This window comes from Cupressus sempervirens, chromosome 3 (genome assembly GCF_028749045.1).
Source record: "Cupressus sempervirens isolate cs-2001-9-10 chromosome 3, ASM2874904v1, whole genome shotgun sequence".
NCBI lineage: Eukaryota > Viridiplantae > Streptophyta > Pinopsida > Cupressales > Cupressaceae > Cupressus > Cupressus sempervirens.
In genome coordinates, this window is record NC_143120.1 from 244,748,296 (window position 1) to 244,774,551 (window position 26,256).

At 34.2% G+C, this 26,256-nt stretch overlaps 1 protein-coding gene across 1 annotated transcript; it reads left to right on the plus strand.

Annotated features, from left to right (window-relative positions):
• The first annotated feature begins 2,122 nt into the window (after nucleotides 1-2,122).
• On the plus strand, nucleotides 2,123-4,678 carry LOC149565773 (protein neprosin-like). Its single transcript, XM_089816379.1, has 9 exons — nucleotides 2,123-2,272; nucleotides 2,362-2,448; nucleotides 2,582-2,779; nucleotides 2,852-2,906; nucleotides 2,996-3,022; nucleotides 3,482-3,612; nucleotides 3,705-3,758; nucleotides 3,850-3,996; nucleotides 4,313-4,678. Exons 1-9 carry the CDS (start codon nucleotides 2,123-2,125, stop codon nucleotides 4,676-4,678), a joined length of 1,215 nt encoding a protein of 404 aa, XP_089672505.1.
• Nucleotides 4,679-26,256: the final 21,578 nt, after the last annotated feature.

Here is a 26,256-nt window from a genome sequence, read left to right on the forward strand (position 1 = left end):
CTCACATAGAGCACAATGATTGAATAGCTAGATGCCTCTCTTTTCGAGATTTGCCAAAGTTGAAATCTTTTTATGATGGAAAATCCAATTGAAAAATTGAGTTTAGGAATGGCCTTATTTTTCATATTTTATTCCAATCAAACATAGTGGGTGGGTTAGAAGACACAGGTTAAAACCCATTTTGATAGAATAGTCCCCGGACTTAGATCTTTTCGAAATGCCAACATCTTGACAAATTGATGTCAATATTCCATCTAATCCCATGATAAACTCTCAGCTATTAATCCCGAACCTGGACACCCAACTATCCTGTAAGAACTTTCCTCAGAGTGAGGAAGAGAGAATGGAAATCAAATGAAGGCACATCCGCCCAGATGTCTTCCCAAAAATCAATTGGAGCCCCATCTCCAACTAGCCATAAAGTACCTTGAGAAAGGAGAGGGAATGTCTTTTTCAAATTATTCGAGATAGTTGACCCTTGAATGAGAGGGTACTTAAGCAAGACTGGTACCACTTCCATGATTAATAAGATACTTGTCTCTTAAGATCTTAGCGCAATCCAAGTTTGAGGCCATTGTCTTCCAGAATTGTTTTGAGATGAAGATTGAATTCATAAGCTTGAAATCTATCACCTTGATTCTTAAGAGAAAAATTGTTTTCTAATTAACAAGCTAATGCTCCTTTTTATCTTCAATGCCAGCCACTAAAATCTTCTTCAAATTAAACCATTATTTTTGTTAAATAAAAATTTTCTCCAAATTAAACCATTAGTTTTGTTGAATAACAAATTAAAGTATTATTATTTTTTAATCAATTTTATTTATATGTTTCATTTTGTATACTGTATTCATTTGCATAATGTTAAATGTTTAACAATGCTGGCATTGGGATTACATTTAATAATGCCACTAACCATCAGAGTGGCAATGGTCGCCATCTCTCTCTGCCACTAATACTTCATATTTGTGTTTATAGTAGTTATTAAACTTCTTCTATCGTGGAATGTATTTTAGGGCCAACGGGCCAACTCTTCCTTAATTTTTGAAAAAAAAGTATTTATTCTTCTTCTAAAATCTTTCCTTATATGTGCCACTAGAATGTCTTTTTATCTACATTCAGAATTCTTGATTTAAATTTTATTCAAAGGCTCATTTATGGATACAAGTACTTACTGCGTCCAGCCTCGCCTCTATCCATAATTTACATCCGGGATTTTGTAACTAAAATGAGAATATGATTTGATTATATAATCTAAATTACCGATCTCCTCATAAATTTAGATGTTTGTTTTTCGATTAAAACGGATTGGATGCATGAGAAGCAACCTTATCTTGGAGAAAATCTCTATTATACTACAATATTTTTAATCAATCAATTCTGAAATTGTGTCTATTAAATGCGATTGGAGTTTCTCATAAATTAGCCTGAACTGTGGAAGAGTCTGCAAATATCTACTTCAAGGTATTTGGGTATTCATGAATAACGCTTTCCTTGCTATTTCTCTATTTCCCGTGTGGGAGTTATGGTAGGAGATAAATATTATTAGAAGTAAAGTTAAAGAAAGTTTTTAGACAATTTACTAATTTGATATAGAAACATGAAAGACATACTTGCATCCTCCCATTTTCAGGTCGTTTAAAATTTTTGAGTTAAATGAATGGAATCTTGGTGAAGGTTCGTTCAATCATGTCTGTTCTGATTAATAAGATCATTTCTCCTCTTCTATATATTATAGATTGAAATTATTATTATAGTGGTTGATTCAGGTTTGGGTTGTTTAATCAAATCTGAATTTGGAACTAGTATATTAATTTATTAATAGAAAATAATTATTCATCAAAAAATAGTATTCAATATATAAAAATTTATTGTTGTTTTGTATTAAAGAGTGAATCTTATAAAAATATTTATATGATTTTTATGACAATTCTAAACGATATATCTTTTTATAGCAAATACTTATAAATAAATGATGATTACAAAACTCTCTCTAACATTCTTATTCATGATATACAGAGAAAAATTACAGCATCACATCAGTATGAAGACAAAATTTGACAGAGATTCTTCAAGGAGTATATCATGGATTTCATACGATTTAATTCTAGTTCTTGTATTTGTCATGGCGTTTTTTGCGGAAACAAAGTTAATGGAAGATCCCTTCCAGTTCGCTAAAAATTACTCCAAGATGGACGGATACGATCCTATTAAATTATCTGAAGCCCTCAACCATTTAAGAAAACTGAATAAGCCCGCTGTTAAAAGCATTCAGGTAAAGTTCTCACGATTTAGTCTTGAAAGTTCCTTCTTTCATAAATTATGATGACTTTTAGTGCAAGAGCTTAACTTTCTCTCATGCAGAGCCCAGATGGAGATATTATAGACTGCATTGATAGGGAAAGGCAACTTGCATTTGACCACCCATTACTTAAGAACCACAAAATCCAAGTAAGAAAATATCCTTTATGTTAATTGCTGTTCTGTGAAAATATCATTACAATAATAGTTATATATACTATTTTTCTTACAATTTGAAATTATATCTTATTTCTTTATTTTTATTATAATTCTTTTAATGCAGTATCCTCAGACGCCTTCAATATCTGTTGCAAAAGAGAATAGAACAAATTTTGATACTCGTAATATTCAATCATGGCATATCAATGGAGATTGTCCAAACGGAACAATTCCAGTTAGGAGAATATTTATAGAAGATTTAATGAGAGAAGTATCACCTCAGCAGTTTGGGAAAAAGGATCAATATACTCTTGTTCGAGAGGTATTATTTTACAATTATGTATGAAATCATCATATATTGCTAATATGATATTTGACATTAAAAACAATGCAGATGATTTTTGTCTTTAAGATATTTGTCCGTTCTATTGTTGGAGTATTTCTTCCGTGTGAAAGTTTTCTATACATGTTAAAAGTTTTGAGGCTCCTTTAATTTTGTGCATGAAAGTATTATTTCTATATTAGATGAGAATGTGAGATGACTATGACCATTCTATTGGCCACTGTGCTACAACATTAGTCATTTAAAAGCTTTGTATTTGTTTCTTAGTTTTCTTTCTCTAAGATATCTTCTATGAACTGAACTTAATTGATTTTATAGTCACCATTTTTGTAAAAATATATATATAATATTAATATATAAACAATGAATCGTATTCATATGAGTTTTGGACTCTTTGTAATCGTAATATATTTGATTTGAGAATCACAAGGACAAGATTTACTCTCTCATAGAATATTTCTTTTCTACATCCTTTTTGTGCCGGAAATTTTCTGAATTTTTTATCCAAAAAATATTTTGAATCAATTATTATTAATATAAATATAATGTTTCACCAAAAAAATAATAATAATAAGTTAGACACTCAATTATGAATAAACAGTTTTACTTAAAAAGTAGGATAGTTTCCGATTTCAAACTTAATCAGGCTATTCCTTATGTTACAGTATGCAGCTGCCCAAGTAAGTGGAACATTCAATGGAGCACAAGCCACCGTAAATGTATGGACACCAGTTGTTGAAAAAGACGAATTCAGTGGATCAGCGGTTTTGGCTTCAAATGTACATGCCAACTTGGTTGCTGGTGGCTGGCAAGTATGTCTCCTTCACTACCACTTTTATTCATCTTGCTTTCTCATGGGAATCTGTACGTCTTGGTAACTCATACTATGATGGTTTCAAATCAGGTTAATCCAAAACTGTTTGGTGATGCTCAGCCTAGACTTTTTAGTTATTGGACGGTTGGTATTATTTCTGTATTTAGTTAAATATTTTTTGCATGCCTTGAAGTATGTAGATGATTATATAATCTGAACCTCCAATTTGTGGTAGGCTGATACAAATCATCAGTCAGGCTGCTACAATCTTATTTGCCCTGGTTTCGTGCATACAAGCAAAAACATAGCACTTGGTTTTGGCTTGCATCCAGTTTCTACGTACAATGGAAAACAATTTGACGTCAGCGTCAAGATTATCAAGGTAAGCACTGGATAATATAGTTCCGGTTGGCATATTATTTCTTACCAATAAGAACGGTCATAGTGATTAGGGTTTAGTTGTTAAAAGTTTAGTGACCCTCTGTCAATGTAGCAAATAACCATTACACTTTTAAAATTCATTAGTGTATTGTTAGTGTTTTCAAAAATATTGAACAGCAAAATTCTAATGGCTTGCTCAAAGATTTATTGTAGTCTAGGTTTTGGCCAAATTCTTATATCATTTCTAATAAGATTCTAATATTTGTTGTAGTCTAACCTTTGCCCAAATTCTAATATCATTGCTGATCCGCTGGCAGGATCTTGACTCGGGTAACTGGCTGTTCTATTTTCAAGGTGAATTAATAGGCTATTGGCCATCTGAAATTTTGCCTAGTCTAAATATTGCAAGGACTATATCATGGGGAGGAGAGGTTATCAACTTGCAGGCAAATGGGCAGCACACGTCTACTCAAATGGGAAGTGGACACTTTCCAGCAGAAGGATTTGGTAAATCAAGCTACTTTCGGGATCTAAAAATAGTGGATGACAAATATGTCACACAACCTGTTTATAAGTTTCGTATCTCTGCATCTAACCCTAAATGCTACAACATTAAAAAGTCCAAAGCATCCGGTGATGAGTTTTTCTATGGTGGACCTGGTAGGAATTCAGATTGTCCCTAGTTCACAAATCCTCTATTACAAGACTCTGTTGATTTAATCGTACCTTAACTATTGAATAGTTTGGTAATAAACTGTGTTACACAAATCGCTGTATAAACTGAGTATGGTTACTGCTCTATTTTATAAATGAAACTTATCAGCATTACTTTTGAATATAAATCTGAGTAGTCAATGCGGCCTTTTCGATCTAATATATATCATTAGCTTTCAGTGTGTTTGGTAACAAGAATTTATGTGCGTAAGTGAGAATTTAACAGAAGCCATACGTCTCTTTTGTAAATTTTATGACATTTGAAAAACTGAAGCTCAAGAAAATTAAATGCTGAAACAAGAATCGTGAAAAGTTTCAGGGAAAATTTAAGTTAGATAGTTTGTTATTATATGGATCAAATGTTTTTTCGCGGAAGGAGTTGATTTGACCGCGGGTTATGGACTGGAACAGCACTATGATTGTTGTTTTGGTTTACTTTGGATTGGGCACGGTTATTGCGCACGCATTAACAGAGACTGTAGTAAAATAAATGCTATACTGTAATGAATATCTTAAAGACATCTAAACTAATGAAATTTGAAAATAACATATTAATTAAAAAATAGAGCATACTATTTTTCTGATATTAAAAATAGTTGTCTCATAGAAAATTGCATCAAGATAGAAAGATGCTTTAAATAGGAAGGGTCATTAAGCTATTTGAGCACATTATGACAGTTTTTTTATCAGTAATGCTTACAGTAATTTTTTAACTAATAACAGTAATTATAAATTTTAATTTTATTTGAACAACAATAATAAGAACTTGGTGAATGATGAAGTGATTGATATCAACAAGAATCTTAACTCTAAACCCTTCAATCTTTCTAGTGGTTTTAGCTATCAAGCCACTAATCTTAATGCATCAAATAACATTTCTTCTAGAAATAACAATAATCAAAGAGGTAATCAATTAAAACTACATTTTAATATACCTCACTTCAATAGACCAAGAAGGAAATTCACTCCATTAGGACAAACCCTGGTAAAAGTTTTGAAGACTCTACTTGCAGACAAAATCATCACTTTACCATAGTCTATAGCCTAGGAACCTCAAGCCAAACCATCTTGGTGGAATGATTCTCACCATTGTGCCTATCACCAAGATAAAGGGAATATAACTCACAATTGTATGAAATTTAGGCATGTATTTTAAGGCCTTGTTGATGACAGAACAATTTTGAGGTAGATGGGGCTAAACATTGGTGAAGATCACACAACCTTTAAAACCTCTTTATGGAATCTTCTAAAAAGTGAATCTTCAAATTCTAATTCAGATGACAAGGGTAATGAAAAAGTTTTAAAAAAATCACATATATGACAATACCTTAAATTCTCTATCTAGTTTTGAGAATATTTTAATGTAATTGTAGTAAAAGATAAGAAAGGAAAAGAGCTTGCAATCGTTATCATCAAGGGGAAAACACCAAAAATCACTTTGTAGGGTACTTGTAACAAGGAGCTCATGCCTAACCTTTCATCTTCTTTAGGAAGAAAATGCAATCTAGTAGAAAAACTTCAAAAGACATCTCATAATGAAATATTAAAAAAATCCATATGGTGGATGCAATAGTTCTAAATATCTTGGATGTTGATCAATTCCAAAAAATGGTCAATCATCTTATAGTCGCTCATCTACTTAAAGCATCCTTAATTTACACTTTCACATAGAAAGCTTAACACACAAGCATGGGTAAAAGGATTCTTGATAGGTGGAGTTATTTTCCTAAACAATTGTAGCTTGAATCTTGTGAAATTATTATTTTTAAAAAAGTTTCTTGGACCCAGAAACAATTCATAGTAAAGACATATTATGAGAATTTATCTTCTAAAGGAAAGATTATTTTACCTATCTAGCTTGGACTTATTGGGAAACAAATGGTTTGTTAGTTACTATACTTAAATAGAACTAAAATATTCTTTTGTGTAGGCCATGGATTCATGACATCCAAATAGTACATTCCACATACCATTAATTTCTAGAATTCCTCTATCTTGGAAAAGAGATATGTATAAGTGGAGATCTAAATCCCATTCTAGTATTTCAACAATGTCAAACCACACAAGAATATTTATGTGTCACATAATACTGAAACCTCTCCACCTAATTCATTTCAAAACAAAGCCAAAGAAGAAGTTCCTAATACAAAGTTTACATTCCTAGACAAGGAGAAAGAAAAAGAGAAAAAGAACTATTCTAATTCAAAAATCAATGAGTCTTATCCATTTGAATCAAGCAAATGAAATTAAAAGGCTTCAATTTTTGCATTTCACTAATAAAAATTAAATTTCTTATTACAATCATTTGCACTAGAAAACTAAAAGCTCCAAGAATAGAGAAAGCAAAAGAAATAGAACTCCATTATCAAAATATGAGTAAATTGAGGAAAGATTTGAAAATAAATGCAAGATTCATCAAAAGAGAGTACAAGAGTACCTCTTATTTATGGTTAATTTATCTCTTTCTCCTAAACCAAATGGGAAACTAAACAAGCAACTAGCACTTGCAACAGAAGAAGGTGCAAGGAATGCACTAATAGGTATTTAATTAGAAAGCTTAAATGAAGCTTAATATTACATAAGGAAGTGTAGCAATTTGAGAATCTTCAAATATGTATTATTGCACAAGGTAGTTATTTATTAAATAGTCTTGTTTCTTATAATTTATAAAGAAAAAAAAATATATTCACAAAATTATAATACATAATGGTTATAATGGTTATGGAAATAAAGTATTATTTTTCACAAGATTTTTTCTCAAATATTTAGAGTAAACTTTTTAAATCTATTTTGATTTCATATAATTATTTAAGAAGCTATAATATTAAATCTTTAATAAAAATTACTAACAATGTTAAAAATAATATGATAGCATAAAATATGCAAAAATAGAATATTAATTCTTTAAAAATATATATTTTCTAAAATCTTAATGCCCAAAAAAAACTATAATATATTTATTTAAGATCATACACTTAATAAAAGTGTGTATTAGAACTTGTTGATTACACTTTGCTCCCCACAAATGAATACACTGTCCTGATGGAGGATAGTTGTTGCTCTATATTTGTTCCAGCCCTCTTATTTTTGGAATGTCTATCCCTAACTAGCCTTATGATGATCTTGCCATAAATGAATCCTAGGGTGATAAGTAATGTGACCAATGGCAAGATTACTAGGGTTAGCTTCCATGACAAATAAAAGCTAACAACATAGGAGACAATAAAACTGGTTACTCTCCTTATAAAAGGTGGAGCTTGCAAAGGAAACAATGGTTACCTTATTAGGTATATCAAAGTTTATGTGAATAAAATAAGAAAACCTTGTAACATCTGTATTTTGTAGGCATCTAAATCTTTTCACTAAGGATGTTTTGGATGAGAGAAGTGTCATTGGTAACAACATTAACAACCTCAGATGTGTTTGTGCCTCTTTTGTCAAAAAATTAGGCATCTTGTTTCAACATAGCTCTTAAATATTTGTGTCTTTGTCAAGATGCTTGCCTTTCTCCACTCCTACTCTAAACAAAAGCCTTTGAAAAATAGTGAACTCTCTTGGAAATATAACCTACCAATTTTAAGCACTTGAAACCTAGAAAATTATAGATAGATTGTATTATTGCACAAGGTAGTTATTTATTAAATAGTGTTGTTTCTTATAATCTATAAAGAAAAAAAGGTAAAATATATTCAGGAAGTTATAATACATAATGGTTATAATGGTTATGGAAGTAAAGTATTATTTTTCACAAGATTCTTTCATAGAAAAAATTAATCTATCTTGATTTTACATAATTAATTAAGAAACTATAATATTAAATCTTTAATAAAAATTGCTAACAATATAAAAAATAATATGATAACATAAAATATTCAAAAACAAAATATTCTTTAAAATCATATTTTTTCTAAAATCTTAATACCCCAAAAATAATTATTGTAAATTTATGTAACAATCTTACACTTAATAGAACTACCATAATATAATTTAAAAATATAAATAAAAGACGTTAAACCTTATATTTATAATATCTACTTTTACAAATATATCTAAATTTACATAATAATTTCTTTTATAATTTTTTAAAACATATTTTTAGAATGTATAATATTCTACATTAATATAATCTTAATTTCAAAATAAATAATTAGTATTCTCTTGTATAATCTTTTAATCTTATATAATCAATTAATATTATATAACATCAAGAAAGGAATTTTCTTCCTCCCAAGTGGACATTGATGTAGCATAATATAAATATGGTGATGGTATTTGTTGGTATATTAACATTGCTGAAATATGTGTGGCTTGATGGGTAATAGAGTACTTGAAGGAGATGGTAAATCTTGTTACAGATAGGGGTTGGAAGAAGAGGGACATCAATGACATGTTATTTAAAATCTCTTTCTCAAATTTTTCAAAACTGAAGATATTTACTTTAATTGCAACAGATTTCCACAATCTATGATATTACGTTCAAGCTTCATGATATTATGTTCAAGCTTATGGGTGAGATTGTGTGTAATTTTTATTAGCATCGACATTTGGAACCATACTCAATGATCCATCATCAGAATTGAGAGAGCTAAGAATGTAGAGCTTGTATAGAGCTTGCTACTTTGAAAAAATTTGATGTGAAATTCTTTGCTAAAAGGAGGGTGGAGTTCAAAGGATGTAGCAAAAAATTTCACCATTGATTACAATCCTATTAGGAAGTCCAACAAGAACGCTCGTTTTCCTTAGTGTATTGACAACCCCCACCTCATTTTTGAAGGCCTTAGAGACTGGTTATAGCTCTGATTATGTCCATCTCCAAGGTCCCCTTTGAACAAGCTTTCCAGCTCTGACAACTGAAAAAACAAAACAAAAATTAATTTAAAAGAAAAACTAGGATTGCGAAAAATACAATTTTTTCCTTCGAAATAGTTCAGAATTCAAACATTGACTGCTAAATATTGACGATTTAAGCTTTTAGTTTTACCCCATGATTATCACTAACAAGCTCTTCCATTATCAAGGCTGCATATTCTCTGGTTTGTTCCTCTAATATTGAAGGCTTATTTACAGAGGCACTCAACATAATCCCCCGAGAAAACCCTCTCTATTTTGTAAATGTTTCCACGACATCAACATGAACATATAGAATGGGGCCAAAAATATTGGTTCATGAATGGCATCGTATCTGCACGATTCCAGAACTTCAATTTTTAACTTAGTAGCGCTCACCTCCTTCACCTCTGCTTCTGCAATATGGTTGTCCGAATCTTTATCGCACAATTGATTCCATTCAAGAAATTAGGCATTACATAATTTGTTAAAAAAATCTAGAAATTTAATCTGGGGTTCATGCATGCAAACTTACAGGTCGAAGAAAATCTACATCTACAACTAGAAGCTTCCATCAGGGATACAACACCAATACTCATGCAAGACCTGCTTGGAGATGTTTTGCAACTGCTCTAGCGCTCTTCTTCTCAAAAGGGCATCAAACAATTCCAACATGAATTACTTGAATCTTACATTCCTACAAACCACAACAATGCCTCTACTCAAACTGGAAAATAAAATAATGGGTCACATTTACAATCAAAATTTCTATCACCAAACATCGACCAATGCATGCTCTGAAATCAGTTGTAGAACCAGAGGTGTCGCTAGGGCACCGATCACAAAAAGATTCAAATCCATATGAAATGCCTATTGGCCTATAGTCGTGTAAGTGGCCGGCTAAGTGGATACTTATAAATTGAAATAATCCATTTGCATTCCCGTCAATAAAAAAACCAACCTGAACACTTGATGTCATGTACTGCTTGTTGAAACGCACTTTCTTCACTCGCCCAGCGCTTCATGGCTTCAGAGCTCTGCAGATTGTTCTTCCCTCCCGGCCTTCGCTCTGTCTCTAGCGTGTAACCATGTTTCTGACAAGCTGTACGATTTTACTGAAAGTTCTCAGACTTAATGCGAGAAATTAATTAGGTTAAAAGACCTCTGAGAACTTTCAATAAATTCTTACTGGTTATTGTAAAAATCTTATCTTCCGTCCATCCCTATCATTAAACATTGTGGCATGAATAAAGTTAAACAAGCAACTGCGAATAGTGGCTAAGCCTGCTCTTATTGTCCTCTTATTGTAGGTTATCAAAGAACAGTAATAATCTGAAACCATGAACTAGAAAGACCAGTAATAATCTGAAACCATGATCTGAGAATTGTTTTCCGACAGTTGTTTATAGGCCTGAGACAAATTTCGGCTGGAGGCTACTCTAGAAGGAAAGCCTATTGGCTAATTTAATAAGAGCTAGTGGAGAAGAAGGTTATAAAAATCTAAGTCAGTCATGTATAAATATTTTTTTGATGAATAGTCTTGTTCTATTAAAAAATATACTTAGAATACAATTCACAAAAATGGGGTCGGGGGATACACGATCATCCCACGAGAGAGTTCAAGTGGCCAAAGCTGAAACTAAACACACGACATCAGCCGGAAGAAGCAACTATTCATAAATAAATAAACATATATAGCAACCTCAGGCTGTCAAAGTAGTGGCAGCCGAGGGGGTAGGATCATCTTTGTCATTGAAACCCCAATCATTTCTAGGATTGGGGGGCAGGCTAGGCACAAACTAGCCATCATCAGGAGCAACAACAGTAGGGGGATCAGTGGCAGCCTCCACATCTTTGACCTCAGGCCACGGAGGGGAAATTGCCAGCGCCAGGTGGGGCCATTTGCCAACAGTATCTTGACAAGCAGTAGGAGGAGGAGGCGGGGATCAGCTAGAGCCACCACGGGGTGGGGAGGCAGAGTGGCTCCCCCAGCTACTAGCCCCACCACTAGGAGAGCGGTGGCAAGAGGCCTGCAAGCGTAGAGTGTGTGAGTGGTGGCCTGAGGAGTGGCGCCGTTGCCGACGACCACAAGGCATCGAGGTGTCTGCTGAGGCATCTAGAGGTACTTGAGCCACAATGCAAGGGGCATTGCCCCAGTGGTTGAGTAGCTCTTGTAGGTGAGCAACTTCTAGGACAACTTTGTTAGCTTGCACCTATATCTGCATAATAACATTGTTACAAATACAAGCTTTAGTGTACATTGCAATGTGAACATCCAAAAAGCTGTGTGTGAATAAAACAACATTTCTATCTTTCCTTAGAGTAAATAAAATTTCCATCCTAAATGCATGCCAGATCTGGGAGTACTTTCTGGGAATTCTGGGGGAATCACCCAGCAAGATCATGTGCCATGAAAATGGTTTGGGCCTAAAGGGCTTGAAAAAATCATGAATCTAGTGCCAATAATTTTGCACACGTTTACAAAACCAAAAAATATGTAGAAAGGACTCAGGCTGACCACAGAAGGGTCTAGGATCAACAACCCCTATGTGCTTGAGCCGAGGCCCCAGGGGAAGACCTTGGAAAGCAAGGCACCAAGCAAAGTGGGCAATCTTGGGCTTAGTAATAGTGCACCAGATGGTATCGAAGCATTTTCACCATTGAGAAAGTGAAGATTGTAAATGCCATCTCTTATTGAGCATGTCTACCATTGGAAGATGGGGTGAAAGCCATCGATATCCCTTATTGGGCTTGTAGTTGGCAAAATGAGTGTCACGATACCACTTCTAGTCATGCCACCAAGGATGACCAAACTGAATTCCAAGCTTGTGCACTAGATGTATAGGGATGGAGGAAAGCAATAGGTCAAAAGTCTACCGATCTACATGGACAATGTGGTACTGAACCTGCATGTCTTCCCAGGTCCTGAAACTCATAGTGATCCTAGAAAGAGATCTTTGATAGTTTTGATGCCACGTTTGAAAAAATGAAGAGCACTAGCACCTTGGGTCTTAGCAAGAGGGTCACCCTGAATGGCAAACAGGGGAGACTACCAAATATTCTATTGATTCAAGGAGAGACCATTACGAAAGTCATCCCTAACCCAATGAAGCTAGGGCTTGATAGCCTCCTAGTCTTTCTAGATGCTCTTGATAACAAATGAGCCTTGTATGACAACAGGATCGTGCATGATGAGAAGGGTTTGAAAACCAATCCCCTTCCGCGTAGGTCTGTTATCAAGGAAGCCAGAAGAAATGCAATGGCAAACCAGAATCTTCTAAACTTTGTCTCTAGTAATAGCTCGAATGATTCACTTGGCACAAAGTGCAAGGCCTTGTTTGTGAGTGGAAAGCAGACTGAGGCCACCAGATTCTTTAGGGAGGCAACAAAATTCCCAAGTGACTCTGTGAAATCCATGATGATTAGAACCAGAACCCTAGAGAAAATCTCTAAGCAGGTGTTCCAACTTAAGATAGGAAGCTTTGGAAGAAGTCCAACAAGAAGAATAATAAACATGGGTGGCCACCAGAATCTTAGAACAAATTTGGAATTTACCAGCAAGAGAGAGCATCTTGGAAATCCAGTAATCAAGCTTTTTCGCAATTTGAGCAAGGACAACATTCCAAAGCTCCAGAGGGGAAGCCTGAAAGGCAAAAGGGATGCCAAGAAAATGAAAAATTTCATTGTGAGTGACCCATTTCCACTCAAACTGGTTGAGCCAGTGTGGAGCTGGCAAAAAAGACTGGTGGTAGCAGAGCATTTTATGCCATTGAATGGCAGAGCCAGAGGCTTGACAAAAAATCTGCAGACAAGATAGCGCATTGTTGATGTTTTCCTCCTCCTCAAGAAGAGTAAGGAAGGAATCATTAGCAAAATGCCCATTGACAAGCTGAGAAGTAGAATGAGGCAAGGTAATGCCATGAACCAATCTTGAGGAAATAGAATGAGCAAGCAAGTACCCAAACCCTTCAACAACAAGAACCTAAAGCGCTGGAGCTAAAGGGCAACCTTGCCTTATGGAGCAAAAAAACCCAAAGGCCTCAAACTGTAAATTATTAATGGTAATGTAAGCATTAGCATCACCAAAAAACATCTCCATGGATTGAAAAAAGTTGGGACCAAATCCCAAGGCCTGGAGCATAGCTAGGATGAAGGGCCATTCAATGTGGTCATATGCTTTGGCAAAATCTATCTTCAGAAAGATGGCCTTCTGCTTTGACTTGCGAGTCCATTCCATCTCTTCCTAGATAACAATAATGTTATCAAGAATGTATCTAGACTTGATGAAGCTAGTTTTCTTAGGCCGCACAATTAGAGGCAGCATGTGCCTGATTTTGAGAGAGAGTGCCTTGGAAATTATCTTATAAGCCACATTTAGAAGGGTGATGGGCCTCCAATTGCATATGTCCTCCGGATCACCAGCCTTAGGTATGAATTTAATATTTCCTTCGTTTATAATGGCTCCTAATCTTTTAGAATGATATGCTTCGAGATAGAGTCTATGTAGATCAGGGCCAATTTGCTCCCAGAGGTGCTTGTAAAACTCACAGGGAAATCCATCACACCTAGGGGACTTGTCATCTGCCATAGAAAAGGTAGCCTTTTTAAGATTGCTGAGGGAAAGAAGTTGCACACAGAAAGCATGTTGTTCGCCCACAAGATGGTTGGGAGTAACAGAGATGCATTTTCGGAGAGCATCTTCTTGGGCAATTGAATTTCCCTGCAAAGCAAAGACATTCTTATAATGATGAACGAATGCTTGCAGGATGTCAGGGAGACTAGATAGAATAGTCATGCCTTGTTTGAGTTTCTGAATCCCAACTTTGGTATGACGAGCTGGGAGAGCATGAAAAAATTCCTTTGAGGCTTTGTCTCCAACCTTCAACCAGTGGAGACAAGCCTTGAGTTGAGCTCCACGGGCAGAATAGTTGTTAGCAACTTGCTTGTTATGTTTAATCTTGGCAAGATGAACTTACAAATTTTTATCAAAGGGTTTAAGAGTTAGAGCCTCAGTAGCTTTCCTGAGGGCAAGGTTGTTAGCTACATAAGACCTTTTTCTGAAAATGGCGACTTGACGCCCATAGATGCGTAGGAATCGTGCAGTTCTGGCAATGGCATCATTCCACCATTGAATCCATCTCCTGTGAGAGTGCAGATGTGGCTCTAAATTCTAGACACGTAGGATATGAGAGATGGTGGAAGCATGCATCAGCACTGACATGTTGAGGTAAAACTGAGACTTAGCCACCTTGGGGATAGTAGTTTGCCAAGTAATGCTAAAATAAATAGGATAGTAGTTAGATAAAGTGACATCTGATAGGGGAATGATAGGCAAGTCTCGATCCTCAAAAAAGGAGAAAAAAGATTGCATAGAGATCATGGCATGATCAAGACATTTTAGTATATGATCTAGGCTAGCTTGAAAGTTGGACCAAGTGTGCCTAACCCCACTACTCTGGTGGCGGTTAGTATTGGGATCAAAGAGGCCCAATTTATTATGCATGTGGTACCAAGCTGCTCTTTTCCTAGCTGTCCAACGAAAACACAGAATGCCTTCTTTGTCAAATGCCACTTCAACCATATTGAAGTCCCCACACATGACCCAAGTAGTTGGAGACAAATTGTCAGCTAGCCAAGCCCACAACTGGGCTCTTTCAACAATGTCATTGGAAGCATAAACATTAATGACTCCAAAAGAGTGATTGTTAATGGAAAGTAAAAGCCAAACAATTCTATGCACAGGGTCAGAATCGTGTGAAATAATAGCAGAATGAAGGCGAGGTGATAGGAGAGTAACTACACCACCTCAGCCAGCATCATGGTGCGAGGAAAACATAATGCCATCTAGCCAAATGATGTGGCACACAACATCAAGCATGAAACCAGAGATCTTTACTTCTTGCAAACACAAAAAATCCAAATTACCAAGTCTATGACGGGTATCTCGGACATAGTACTTTCTGGTGAGGTCTGTAAGACCTCTAACATTCCATGAAAAGCAGTTCATGAGAACTCTTCCATGTCATCCTCATCCTCGAGAGAGGAGTAGCTATTTTGCGAGAAGGTAGGAGCCAAGTGAAAGTCAAACCAAAAATCCTCTGAACTTATAGCCTGTCGCTTTATCTTTGGTACCTCTGCACATCGAGGAGGATTGCGAGAATGCCATGTTGCTGGTGGCACAATGGAAGAGACCACAAATGAAGTGTGAGCCCTGACCAAGGCAGAAGCCCTGGTGGTGGCCTTGATCCCCTGCGCATTATTAGGGTTTGAAACCTGCGAACCCTCCATAAGAGGAACTGTCGAAGATGCCTACGTCCCCACGCAAGCTGGTGAAGACCTTCTTGTGGGAATAGGAGGAACAGTGGCAACTGCCACATAAGATTGCTTGGGTTGCAAAGGGGTCGAGATAGCCTTGCCCTTCCATCCAACAGAAACCCAATCTTCTTTTTTCCCTTCGACTTGTTTGGCAGGGACATCTTTAGGCACGAGTTTTTCCCTGGAGGTAACTAAGGGGCAATCATGAATTTGGTGTTCTGCCGATTGGCAACTATAGTAGGTGTTAAGTAGGTTCAAGTAAAGCACCTTCTAAGAGAAGGTTTACGCCCTAATCTAAATTTCCATGAAATCACGAAGATCCTTGGAAAGATCAACTTCGATGCAAATGTGATGCTGAGGGTGAGCATTAAAGAATTTCTCAGGCTCCTTGGTGATAACCTTGCCAAGGTTTCCTGCCTTCAGTTCTCTTGAGTATGTCTCTTCATCTGAACTTGCCTTTTCTAGGCAACACTTGTCAAACCACATTTATTGCAAGAGTCTTTAGGCTTTTTTTATCATGGCTCTGGCTAGCGGTGACCTAGTTGTTTCTCATCTGCACCTTGCTGCTTTAGACTACCATGGCACTGCCTCCGAACAAATGCCCTCACAAGTTTGTCCTGAAGCTCTTTCACAAGGTAATCTTGATATTATCCTTCCTTTGCAAGAATTTGATGTTTCATGTGACTGGTTAGAGCACCACACCTTCATAGGTTATTTTGTGGGTTGGACTCCTCTTGAAGCTATGCTCAGAGAATGGTTAACAAGAGTTGGACCCCTCATGGGGTTTGCCTTTATTTCGTTTTGCCAACCCATCACAAGTAGAGGCAGTTTTCACCAATGACCCTTGGTTTTTTCTTCTATGTTTGTTTTCCAAAAATGGTCCATCATGTATAAATATGAAGATGAGGTCAGATGTAATTATGACTCCAATTTGAATTGTCAGCTTGGTTAACCAATCACGTTACTATGAATTGATAGGGGCGGTAGGCCTATATTTCTTTAGGCAGATTCTATCCATAACATGCCTACCCATGCCCCCTGCATGCATCTCCCACCTCGTTGTCCTGCTAGAAAGGAAGTTTCTAGACTTAGGTGCCCAATTTTATATTTTGAATTAGAGTTTTGGTACTCAACTTTATCATCATATTTTTTTATGTATATGCAATGTATATATTGTAATTCATATAGTAGAATATAATAGCATTTATATTTTGTTGTATTAGAGTTTTTTCACAATGTAGAAACAAACGAATGATTTCTTGCTATTGTTAGAGATTAAAATAATAAGCACCATTGAAGGAGATTGTTGGAAAGTTTGTAGAGAATTTCGTGAGATAAATTTAAGACTTCCAAAATTCAAGTATCTTTCCATTCTGTAATGTTATCTGTTGATTTTAAAAGCTGATATTTTTATTCCCGATGTATTCTTCATCTAGAATCTTTGGAAAATGGTTTTTTGTGAACAATCGAGAAATTTGGGTTATTGTAAAGAAAACAAAAGAAGAGAGTAATTCTAATAATTTGGTAGAAAACGTGACTAAGTTTATTTTAATCTTAATGGAGAAATTTGGAAAAAGAGTAAAGGAAAAATATAGTTTAGAAGAAGAAGTGATGAGTGTCAAAGAACCTAAATTGAGAATGATAAAAAAATATTTAAAGAAGTTGGAAAGAAAAACTATGAGTGTTTATGTCAAGTTCAAGATTTAGAAAAAGAATTGATCAAAGTTAAAGTGAAAAATGAAAAATTAGAGGAAATGTTAAAATTGTATGATGATGTCAAAAAGAAAAATGAAAAATTAGAAAACAAGTTAATATTGTTTGATGATGTTGAGAAAAACAACAAAAATCTGAAAGAAAAGTTAAAGAAATTGGAAGAGTTAAATTGTATCTTGAATATGGAAATGTCTAACCTAAAACAAGAGAATGAATGTTTCAAGTCAAGACCATTTGTATGTGATGTATCATGTGACACAAATGATTTGCAGGGTTATGTGAATGAAAAATATGATTATGCTGATGTTAAAAGTGATTTTAATAAAGAGAGTAAGAAAGAAAATGGTAATAATTTTGCAAAGTTTATTTGTTATATAATAAGAGTGTTTCCTTGAAGATAGTGAAGAAGATGGGCTATAAAGGAAAGGGATTGGGAAAGCATAAAACAAGAATAAAAGAGCCTATTAACCCCATTTGGAGACCAAAAAATGTGGGTCTTAGATATATTAAATGTTGGTAATAACATTCAATGTGATATGTGTGTGAAGAAATTGGTACATAGAAAAAAAAAAAAAAAAAACAAATGTGACATTTGTTAAAGAGAAGGTCATATTAAATGTGTTGGTATTTGCATACATGCAAGATTTGTGGATATAAAAATCATTCTTAAAAGATGTGTTGGAATAAAGAATGGAAGAAAGAATTAATGAAAGAGTATAAATATAAACTTGGATCATTTAATGAATCTAGTTGAAAAACAATTATAAAAATGTTCTAAATATTATGTAAATTTTCATGTGTCAAAAATATCAACACAATAATTTTTTGGAGGACTTCCACAACTATTTTAAGATTAGAAAAATTTAAGAAAGCGAAAAGATAACGTAAAATGAATATACAAGAAAAAAGTTTGTATGGGTGTGTCCATTGTTAAGTGAGAAATGAAGAAGTTAAAAAGTGTAATGTATAGTGTATTTGGAAATTAAAAGGCTGCAAAATCTTTGTGAAAATAAGATACATTTTCTCAAAAGAAGAATGTGACTAAAAAAAGGGAACTTGAAGGAGAAAAGGAAAATAATGAGTATAAGTGAAAGGATACACAAAGAATAAATACTAAATTGTTGATTGTATTTGAGAAGTACAAGTTGAAGTGTGAAATGATGTAGAAGTGTATTCTAAGAGATTGCAAATAAGCAAAATAAGAAAAAAAAAAACAAAAAAAATGATGAGTAAAAGAGTGTGCATAAAAAAATAGAGAGAAAATATGGAGAAAGAAAAATATTCAGTAGAATGTAATGCAATGAAAGAACACTATTTTTTGAAGGCAAGCAAGCTAATCAAAGGTTTAGAATTGAAGAATGCCAAGAAAAGATTTTTGAATGGTTGAGAGAAAATGAAATATTTTAGAAGAGCATGACATTCGCGAGACCAATTTTAGTTTTAAGAGATTCATTATAAATTCATGTATTTGATCCATGTGCAAGACCAATTTCAATTAGTAGGGATTCAACCTTGGTTACTTTCTCCTCGTTGAATGTAGAAGCCTCAATCTTTCACTAAGTATCAAGGTTTATTTAACAATCAATAGAGACAACATGGAATCTCATTATATTACATAGCCTAAAATCATTCCAAACCATAAAGGATTCGTCAGTTTATCATTCACCATAATACATGCCTAATGAACGACCTTTCATCCTACTAAGCTTGAAGGTAGATTGTTTGCATTACAAGAGAGAGAAAGAGGTCATAAGCTATTCCTATAGATATATTTTATTTAGTTGTAATAAGCATAAATTGCTAACTAATCCGTTGGGATATCTTTAGTTTAGTTTATTTAAGAAGTAGTTTTCTAGCAATTTGATTATGTAACGATTAATATAGTTTTTCTCAACTTCTCAAATAGTTTTCATGTTGTATATATCCAATTTTTATTATAATAAAAAAATTCTATGTGTGTGTGCATTTTTATTTCGCATTCTTTGGGCCTATTATAGTGGTATCAGAGCCAAGTTGTTGGAGAAAATGAATTTAGATTGAGTTGTGATTCCAATGCATTCTTTAATTTCAATCATTGGAATAATTCTTTTTGGAAAAGAGAATTACCACGAATGGTTTCAAAAAGTTGAAAATATTCTTATTTTTAATGATTTGTAGGATGATTTTTGTGAAAGAAAAGATGAAAATGAAGAGTCGGAGCAGCCTAGAGATGAAAAGGAACTCGTCATCTGGAAGGGTAAAGACAAAAAGGTTTATGCTCTCATTGTTGTCTCAATTACTAAAGAGGTAAGTAGACATATAATCTCTTGTGAGAGTGCATTTTCAGCATTAAAGAAACTCAAAGATCTATATGATTCTCATTAAGAACTTGAAATCATTAAATTATTAATGAAGTTATTCAACTTAGAAATCAAAGATAATGATCCAATGAAGTTAGCCTATGAAATTAGGGCTTTATTTGATGATATTAAAGCTACGAGTGCAAAAGTGGATCTACAACTCATTGCTTTTATCAAAACTCTTTATCATACCTATTCACACTTTCTTGAATCTCTTCAAGCTAGTGAAAAGATGAAAGATATAGCATTTGACAAACTTTTAGAAAAGATTGCAAAGAGGGAAAAAGAATTTGGGAAGAAATAATCACTTTCAAATGTTGAGACTTTCTATCTTGTACAAAAATGACAGGGGAAACCATCCAAAGATGAGCCTTCCAAACATGATAATAGCAATAGAGGTCATGGAAGAAGACATTATAGAGGTACAGGGAATAAAAATTAACAAGGTGATTATCAATAAAAATAGAGACAATCTATACAATGCTATAGATGTGGAAAAATGGGTCACAGTGCCAATCTTTGTCGAACTCCATGGGAGAATATTTGTGACAAGAAGGGGAAGCCACCAGATAGAGGTGATCCTCCTGAATCTTTACATTATGTTATAGCACATTGTAATGTTGGGTTTGAAGAAGGGTTTAGTAATTCAAATTATAGTTTGAATGATTCTTGGTTGTTAGATACTAGAGCCACATGCCATATGCCATTTAGAAGTGATTTTTTTCAGACACTCAATGATCAAGTAGATGTAGTAGTATATTTTTTAGACAAATCCGAGTTAAAACCTTCAGGCATTGGGTCTATTAGACTTTAATTACTAGGTCTTGCTGATTACATGCTTTCTAATGTTCTATATCTTCCATAATTGAAGAGAAATTTAATATCACTTTTTCATATTAGATAGCAAGGTCATTCAATACATATGTTTGATGGTATTATTGAGATTAGAAGAGATGATGATCATGTGATTGTAATGACTAGAGTGGAAGATGATGAACTTTTATATATGAAAGGTACTTCATCAAGTTCTCAAAATTATGTAAATTTCTCATAGCACGATGGTAATATTTCTTCCAGCTTGTTATGGCATTCAAGATTTGGTCACATTAACTATGATAGTCTCAAAATTATGAAACAAAATGGAATTAAAGGACTACCCACTATCCCAAAAAACAATTCTCAATGTGATGCTTGCATTTTAGGCAAACATAGTAAACAACCTTTTCATGATTCTATGTTTAGAGCTTTTAAAAAGCTAGGTCTCATTCACTCAGATTTGTGTGGGCCTATGCATTTTCCATCAAAAAATGGAAAAAAATACATAATGACTTTTATTTTTGACTTTACTAAGATTTGTTGGGTTTATTTATTAAAATATAAATCTCAAGCTTTTGATACCTTCAAAAAATTCCATTTGTGGATTCAAAATGAGATGCAACTCAATATTGGAACCCTAAGAAGTGATAATGGAGGTGAGCACACTTCTAAAGATTTTTAAAAATATTTTTAGGAAAATAGTATTACACATCAAGCAACCATTAGTTATAACCCACATCAGAATGGTGTAGTAGAACATATGAATTGAATACTCTTGAATATGGTAAGATCTATGATGTTTTTTTAAAAAGTTAGATTAATGTTTTGGGGAGAAGCAATTCTATGTGCTATCTACGTAATGAACAAAAGTCCTTATGCTACACTACAAAGAAAAACTCCCTATGAAATGTGGCATGGCCATCTTCCAAGTATCAAGCATTTTAGGGGTTTTGGTTGCACATGTTATGCTTTAATTCCTACTCAATTGACTAATAAATTGGAAGCTAGGAGTAGAAAATGCATTGTTTTGGGATATTCTACTACTTCCAAAGCTTATCATCTATAAGATGAGGAGAATAAAAAAATTTTTATTTCTAGAGATGTTATATTTCTTGAATTTGAAAAAGATGCACATAGTATTGACAAAAAAATTTCTCATCTTGATATATTTCAATCAAAAAAATTCTATGATGAATGGTATAATGAGATTGCAACTCTTGAAGGGGGGATTCCCTTTCTAGGTCAATATTTGGAAGTTACAAAGAATTAAGAACCTATTGAAAGAGAATACAATAGTTCTAAAAAAAATTGATGAATCTGAAATAGTTTGTGAAGAACCTATTGAAAAAGAATACAAACTAGCTTGTGAAGAATCTAATTCAAAGGCTCTAGAGATTGATAAAACATCAAAGCAATCAATCTATAGATCAATGCAAACCAAGAAAATTCCTAAGAGATATGAAGATTTTGAATTAAATTTTTCTATTGTGTATGAACCTTCTTCATTTCAAGAAGCAACAACAAGTGATGCATGGAGAAGTGCAATGCAAAGAGAGTATGATGCTCTCATAAAAAATGGAACTTGGAGGTTAGTGGATCCTCCAATTGGAGCAAAACCTATTGGCTACAAGTGGGTATATAAGAAAAAATATAAAGCTAATGGTTCACTTGAAAAACACAAAGCAAGACTTGTAGAAAAAGGATATGCGCAGAGAGAAGGTGTTGGTTACATCAAAACTTTTGCCCCTATAACCAAGAGGGGAACTATTCGAGCATTGTTTTCTTTGATAGCACAAAAAGGATGGAATATACATTATATGGATGCTAAAACAACCTTTTTTAATGGAGATTTGAAGGAAGATGTCTATATGCTACAACTTCAAGGTTTTGTTATCAAAGGCTAGGTACAAATGGTATCTAAATTGGTAAAATCTTTGTATGGTTTGAAGCAAGCACCACATGCTTGGTGGGTATATGCACTGAGTTGTGGTGCCAAAAAGGTGACAACCTTCTTTTTTTTCATTTTTTGAATAGTGCATACATGCTATAGCACGTACGTGCTTTAAAAAAAGTGAAATTATATAAATGGGTTGCATACCTACAGCCCATTTATTTTATCTCAATTTTTTAGCTTCTTCCAATAGTAGCGTGTATGGAAGTTGGATAAAATGAAACTTTTCACCACTTGCCTTGTCGATATGCCTCCTTGCTAATGAAATTCAAGATCACAAGAATGCCCATACCCATGCTATATGTGATCTAAACTTCATTTTGCATTGTTTGATACGTTTCTCATATTGTTTTGTAGGTTTTTTATATTGTTTTGTAGGGTTTTCACAATTTTTATTTAGATTTGTTTATTTATTTAGATTTTAATTGATTTTTTATCAAGAAATGTCAATAATCAACTGGAAAATCCACAAGAACCTCAAAACCCTCAAGAACCTCAAAACCAAAACCCTCCCTAAGAAAAGCAACAAATTTTGCAATCTGAACCAATTGCAAGACCTCCACTTGGCACATAAGAAAATATAATAAATGAAATAGAAAGAGGCAAAACTGAATTAGAAGGACTCATTGGTTAGTTGAAAGAATTTGGACAAACCAATCCAATGAGGGCTCAATTGGCATCATCCCTCAAATCCATTAAGACCTAGCTAACCTCAGTTAGTGGTCAGTTAGATATTTGGTAGGTTAAGAGAGATTGAAAAAAAATATTTTATGCAAATAAATTGTCATATGAAGATGTTAAAAAAAAAAAATACCAAATGATAGATTGTGTGCATTATTTAGAAAACTCGATGAGCAAGATACTATTAGAGAGGGTACTAAATGGTTCCCCATCCATTGGTACATACATGATGCTAGTAGAAATAAATTTTTGGATAGATGGTGGATGGTTTTTGATGCCCCTCCTTGCAACAGTCATGAGCTGCCTACGCATTTTTTGAAAAAATTGTATTGTGAGTTTTTCCTTGGGGAGATCCCCAATTATTTTGATATATTAGACTCCCAAGGTAGAGGTGAGGGGTCATCATTTGAGATTTCACGAGCACATCCTGACCCTAATGTAGTTAGGGCAGCAGTGGTCAAGCCATAGCGCAAGCATGTGACTATTCCTTCAGTTGTAAAGGAACATGTAGAGGCCAGTGCTCTAGGGACTGTTAATGCTTTGACATAGACCCTCATCCATTGCACGAGCCCTTTAGTTGAGGGGGAACCTTCTACATGTCGTGGTCACATGTGCACTTCATGTGGATCCTTATGCACATTTGGCACTCATGCTGGAGATGGTGCAAATGATGGGCTCGTCACTGATCAGTTCTTGAACAAGAAATTTGCCATTGACACATAAGTAAATTACAATTATAATTTACTAATTTGATCACATTTCATATGTATAGTGAATGATTAATTAATTAGCATCTATTGACATTGTTCAAAATTCAAGGTCAAAGTGTTGGCAGGCCTAGCAGTGATCCTCTACCCCCATTTTTTGTCTCATCCACAAGTCCAAAGGTATGTATCGATTTAATCATTTAAATTAATATATATATATTTATTAAGTAATCATATTAAGGATTGATGAAAAAATTATGCATGTGCATCAATTCTCTATAGGACCATCAACCTTTACTATAGACTTGGAGCATAGACATCATACGAGCTACGTATAGGTACATTTGTTTCATGTTAATTTAATTCATTTAATTATATTTTTTTCATGTTTCATGTTACATGTAACATGTATTTTATGACATGCAACTCATGACGTCAGACACTCCTCTTCATCTCTGATAGTTTGTCGATCATGGAGTGGTTGTAGCTATGGCTAGCTCATAGCCATTGACTGAGGTATAAAAGAATTTTCTTGGTTTTAGTTTTTGTTTATACTAGTTACTATCAAAATTTATAATGTTATTTATAAGTGATTATATTGATTGATTTTTGTAGGGTTTCATTATGCCTGATCATCCACAAGTCTTCGAGGTGGACTTACAAATCGACTAGTTGATGGTGGTAAGAAAATAATGTATTTTGTGTGTACATATATTTGATTTCAACATATAATAAATATTGATTCATATCTACATTTTTTGTATCAGCTCAAGTTAGAGAAGATCCTCAATAAGAGGATGAGCAAGCATATCAGGAGGACCCCATCATCTCCACCATCTCCCTCCATAGGATGACAAAAGACCTCGAGAGATTTGTTTCCTTCCCCTCATGGGAAGGAAAAGATATAGTTGATCTAGAAATGTATATATAGGCATCAGTGGACATATTCATGTTGGAAATGATTGAAATGATCATAAGAAAAGTTGTTGGAATAATATATGGAACTGGAAAAGAATGTCCTCAATCATTTTTTTGTCATTGATGTCAAACTTGCTAATTGTAGGGATGATAATTGCTTTAGTGATCCAAATACTATCAATTAGTTGATTTTCAAGGTGGAGGCAATCAATAAGATGTAACTAGAACACCTAGAGAAAGGTTGAAGTTATGATGTTGTAATGAAGTACAAGGATCAGTTAAGCCATTGATGAAACAGTGTATTGGATGACATACTAAACGATACAGAGAATGGGCACACTGAAACATATCAAAGATCTAAGGTTTTAGCTAAGTCTTTTGTAAAGCTCAAACTAAGTTCATTAGAGAGAAGGAACCAAGAAAGCTAGTAAGAGCCAAGCAAATTCCTAGTTATAGTGCCGAGCAAAATCAAGTGCCGAGCAAGTTCAAGTGCTGAGCAGAATCAAGTGCCAAGCAAAACCAAGTGCCGAGTAGAATCTAGTGCCGAGCAGAATCAAGTGTCGAGTAGAACCAAGTGTCGAGCAGGTATAGGTGCCGAGTAACATAGAGGTGCCAAGCACCAGTAACTCAATAATGTCAAGTTGCTGCATTATTTTGGAAATCAAAGATTCGTCAAATCTAAGCCGACAAAGTTATTATCTAGAAATATGTGAATTAAAAGGAAGATAAGAATGATGAGTTGGAGGCACAAAACACCATGTAGAACATTTTTAAGATACAACTAGCGAAGTTTTTAGAAGAGAACAAGGTATGGGGTAGATACATTGTATCCTACCTAATCCATTTTGAAACCCTAAGATTGGAAAGGAAAACTTGAGCGGCAAAAGGAAAATCAGACTTCTATATAAGAAGACATAAGTTAATGAAAAAAAAAGTGGGAAAAGAGGGGATAGTGAGAGAGAGAGCCGTGGTCAAGCATAAAAGCATGAAGTGTTGTAGAATGTGCTAAGGAGAAGAAAGCACATGAACTCTGTTTAAATAGACGACCACAAGAATGATTGCATTAGCAGAATGAGTAATAAGACTCAAGGAGACAAAGCTTGAGAGGGAAACAAGCAGTCAAAGCTGAAGTGATTGAAGCCAAGCATAAGGATTGAATTGAAAGAGTGATCTAAAATTTGCAAAGTATGTTGTAAGTTATGTCAGATCAATAGACCAATATCGTTACTTTCTAGAAATTGTAACAGTAAGATAAATCCTATGGACTTAGGTTGGTTTAA

Excerpts from the sequence above, each read along its gene's own strand:
- LOC149565773 (XM_089816379.1), top strand. The coding sequence starts at position 2,123 with ATGGCGTTTTTTGCGGAAACAAAGTTAATGGAAGATCCCTTCCAGTTC. Across the intron at positions 2,273-2,361 it reads CCGCTGTTAAAAGCATTCAG|AGCCCAGATGGAGATATTAT; the intron begins GTAAAGTTCTCA and ends TCTCTCATGCAG. Across the intron at positions 2,907-2,995 it reads TGTTGGAGTATTTCTTCCGT|ATGACTATGACCATTCTATT; the intron begins GTGAAAGTTTTC and ends TGAGAATGTGAG.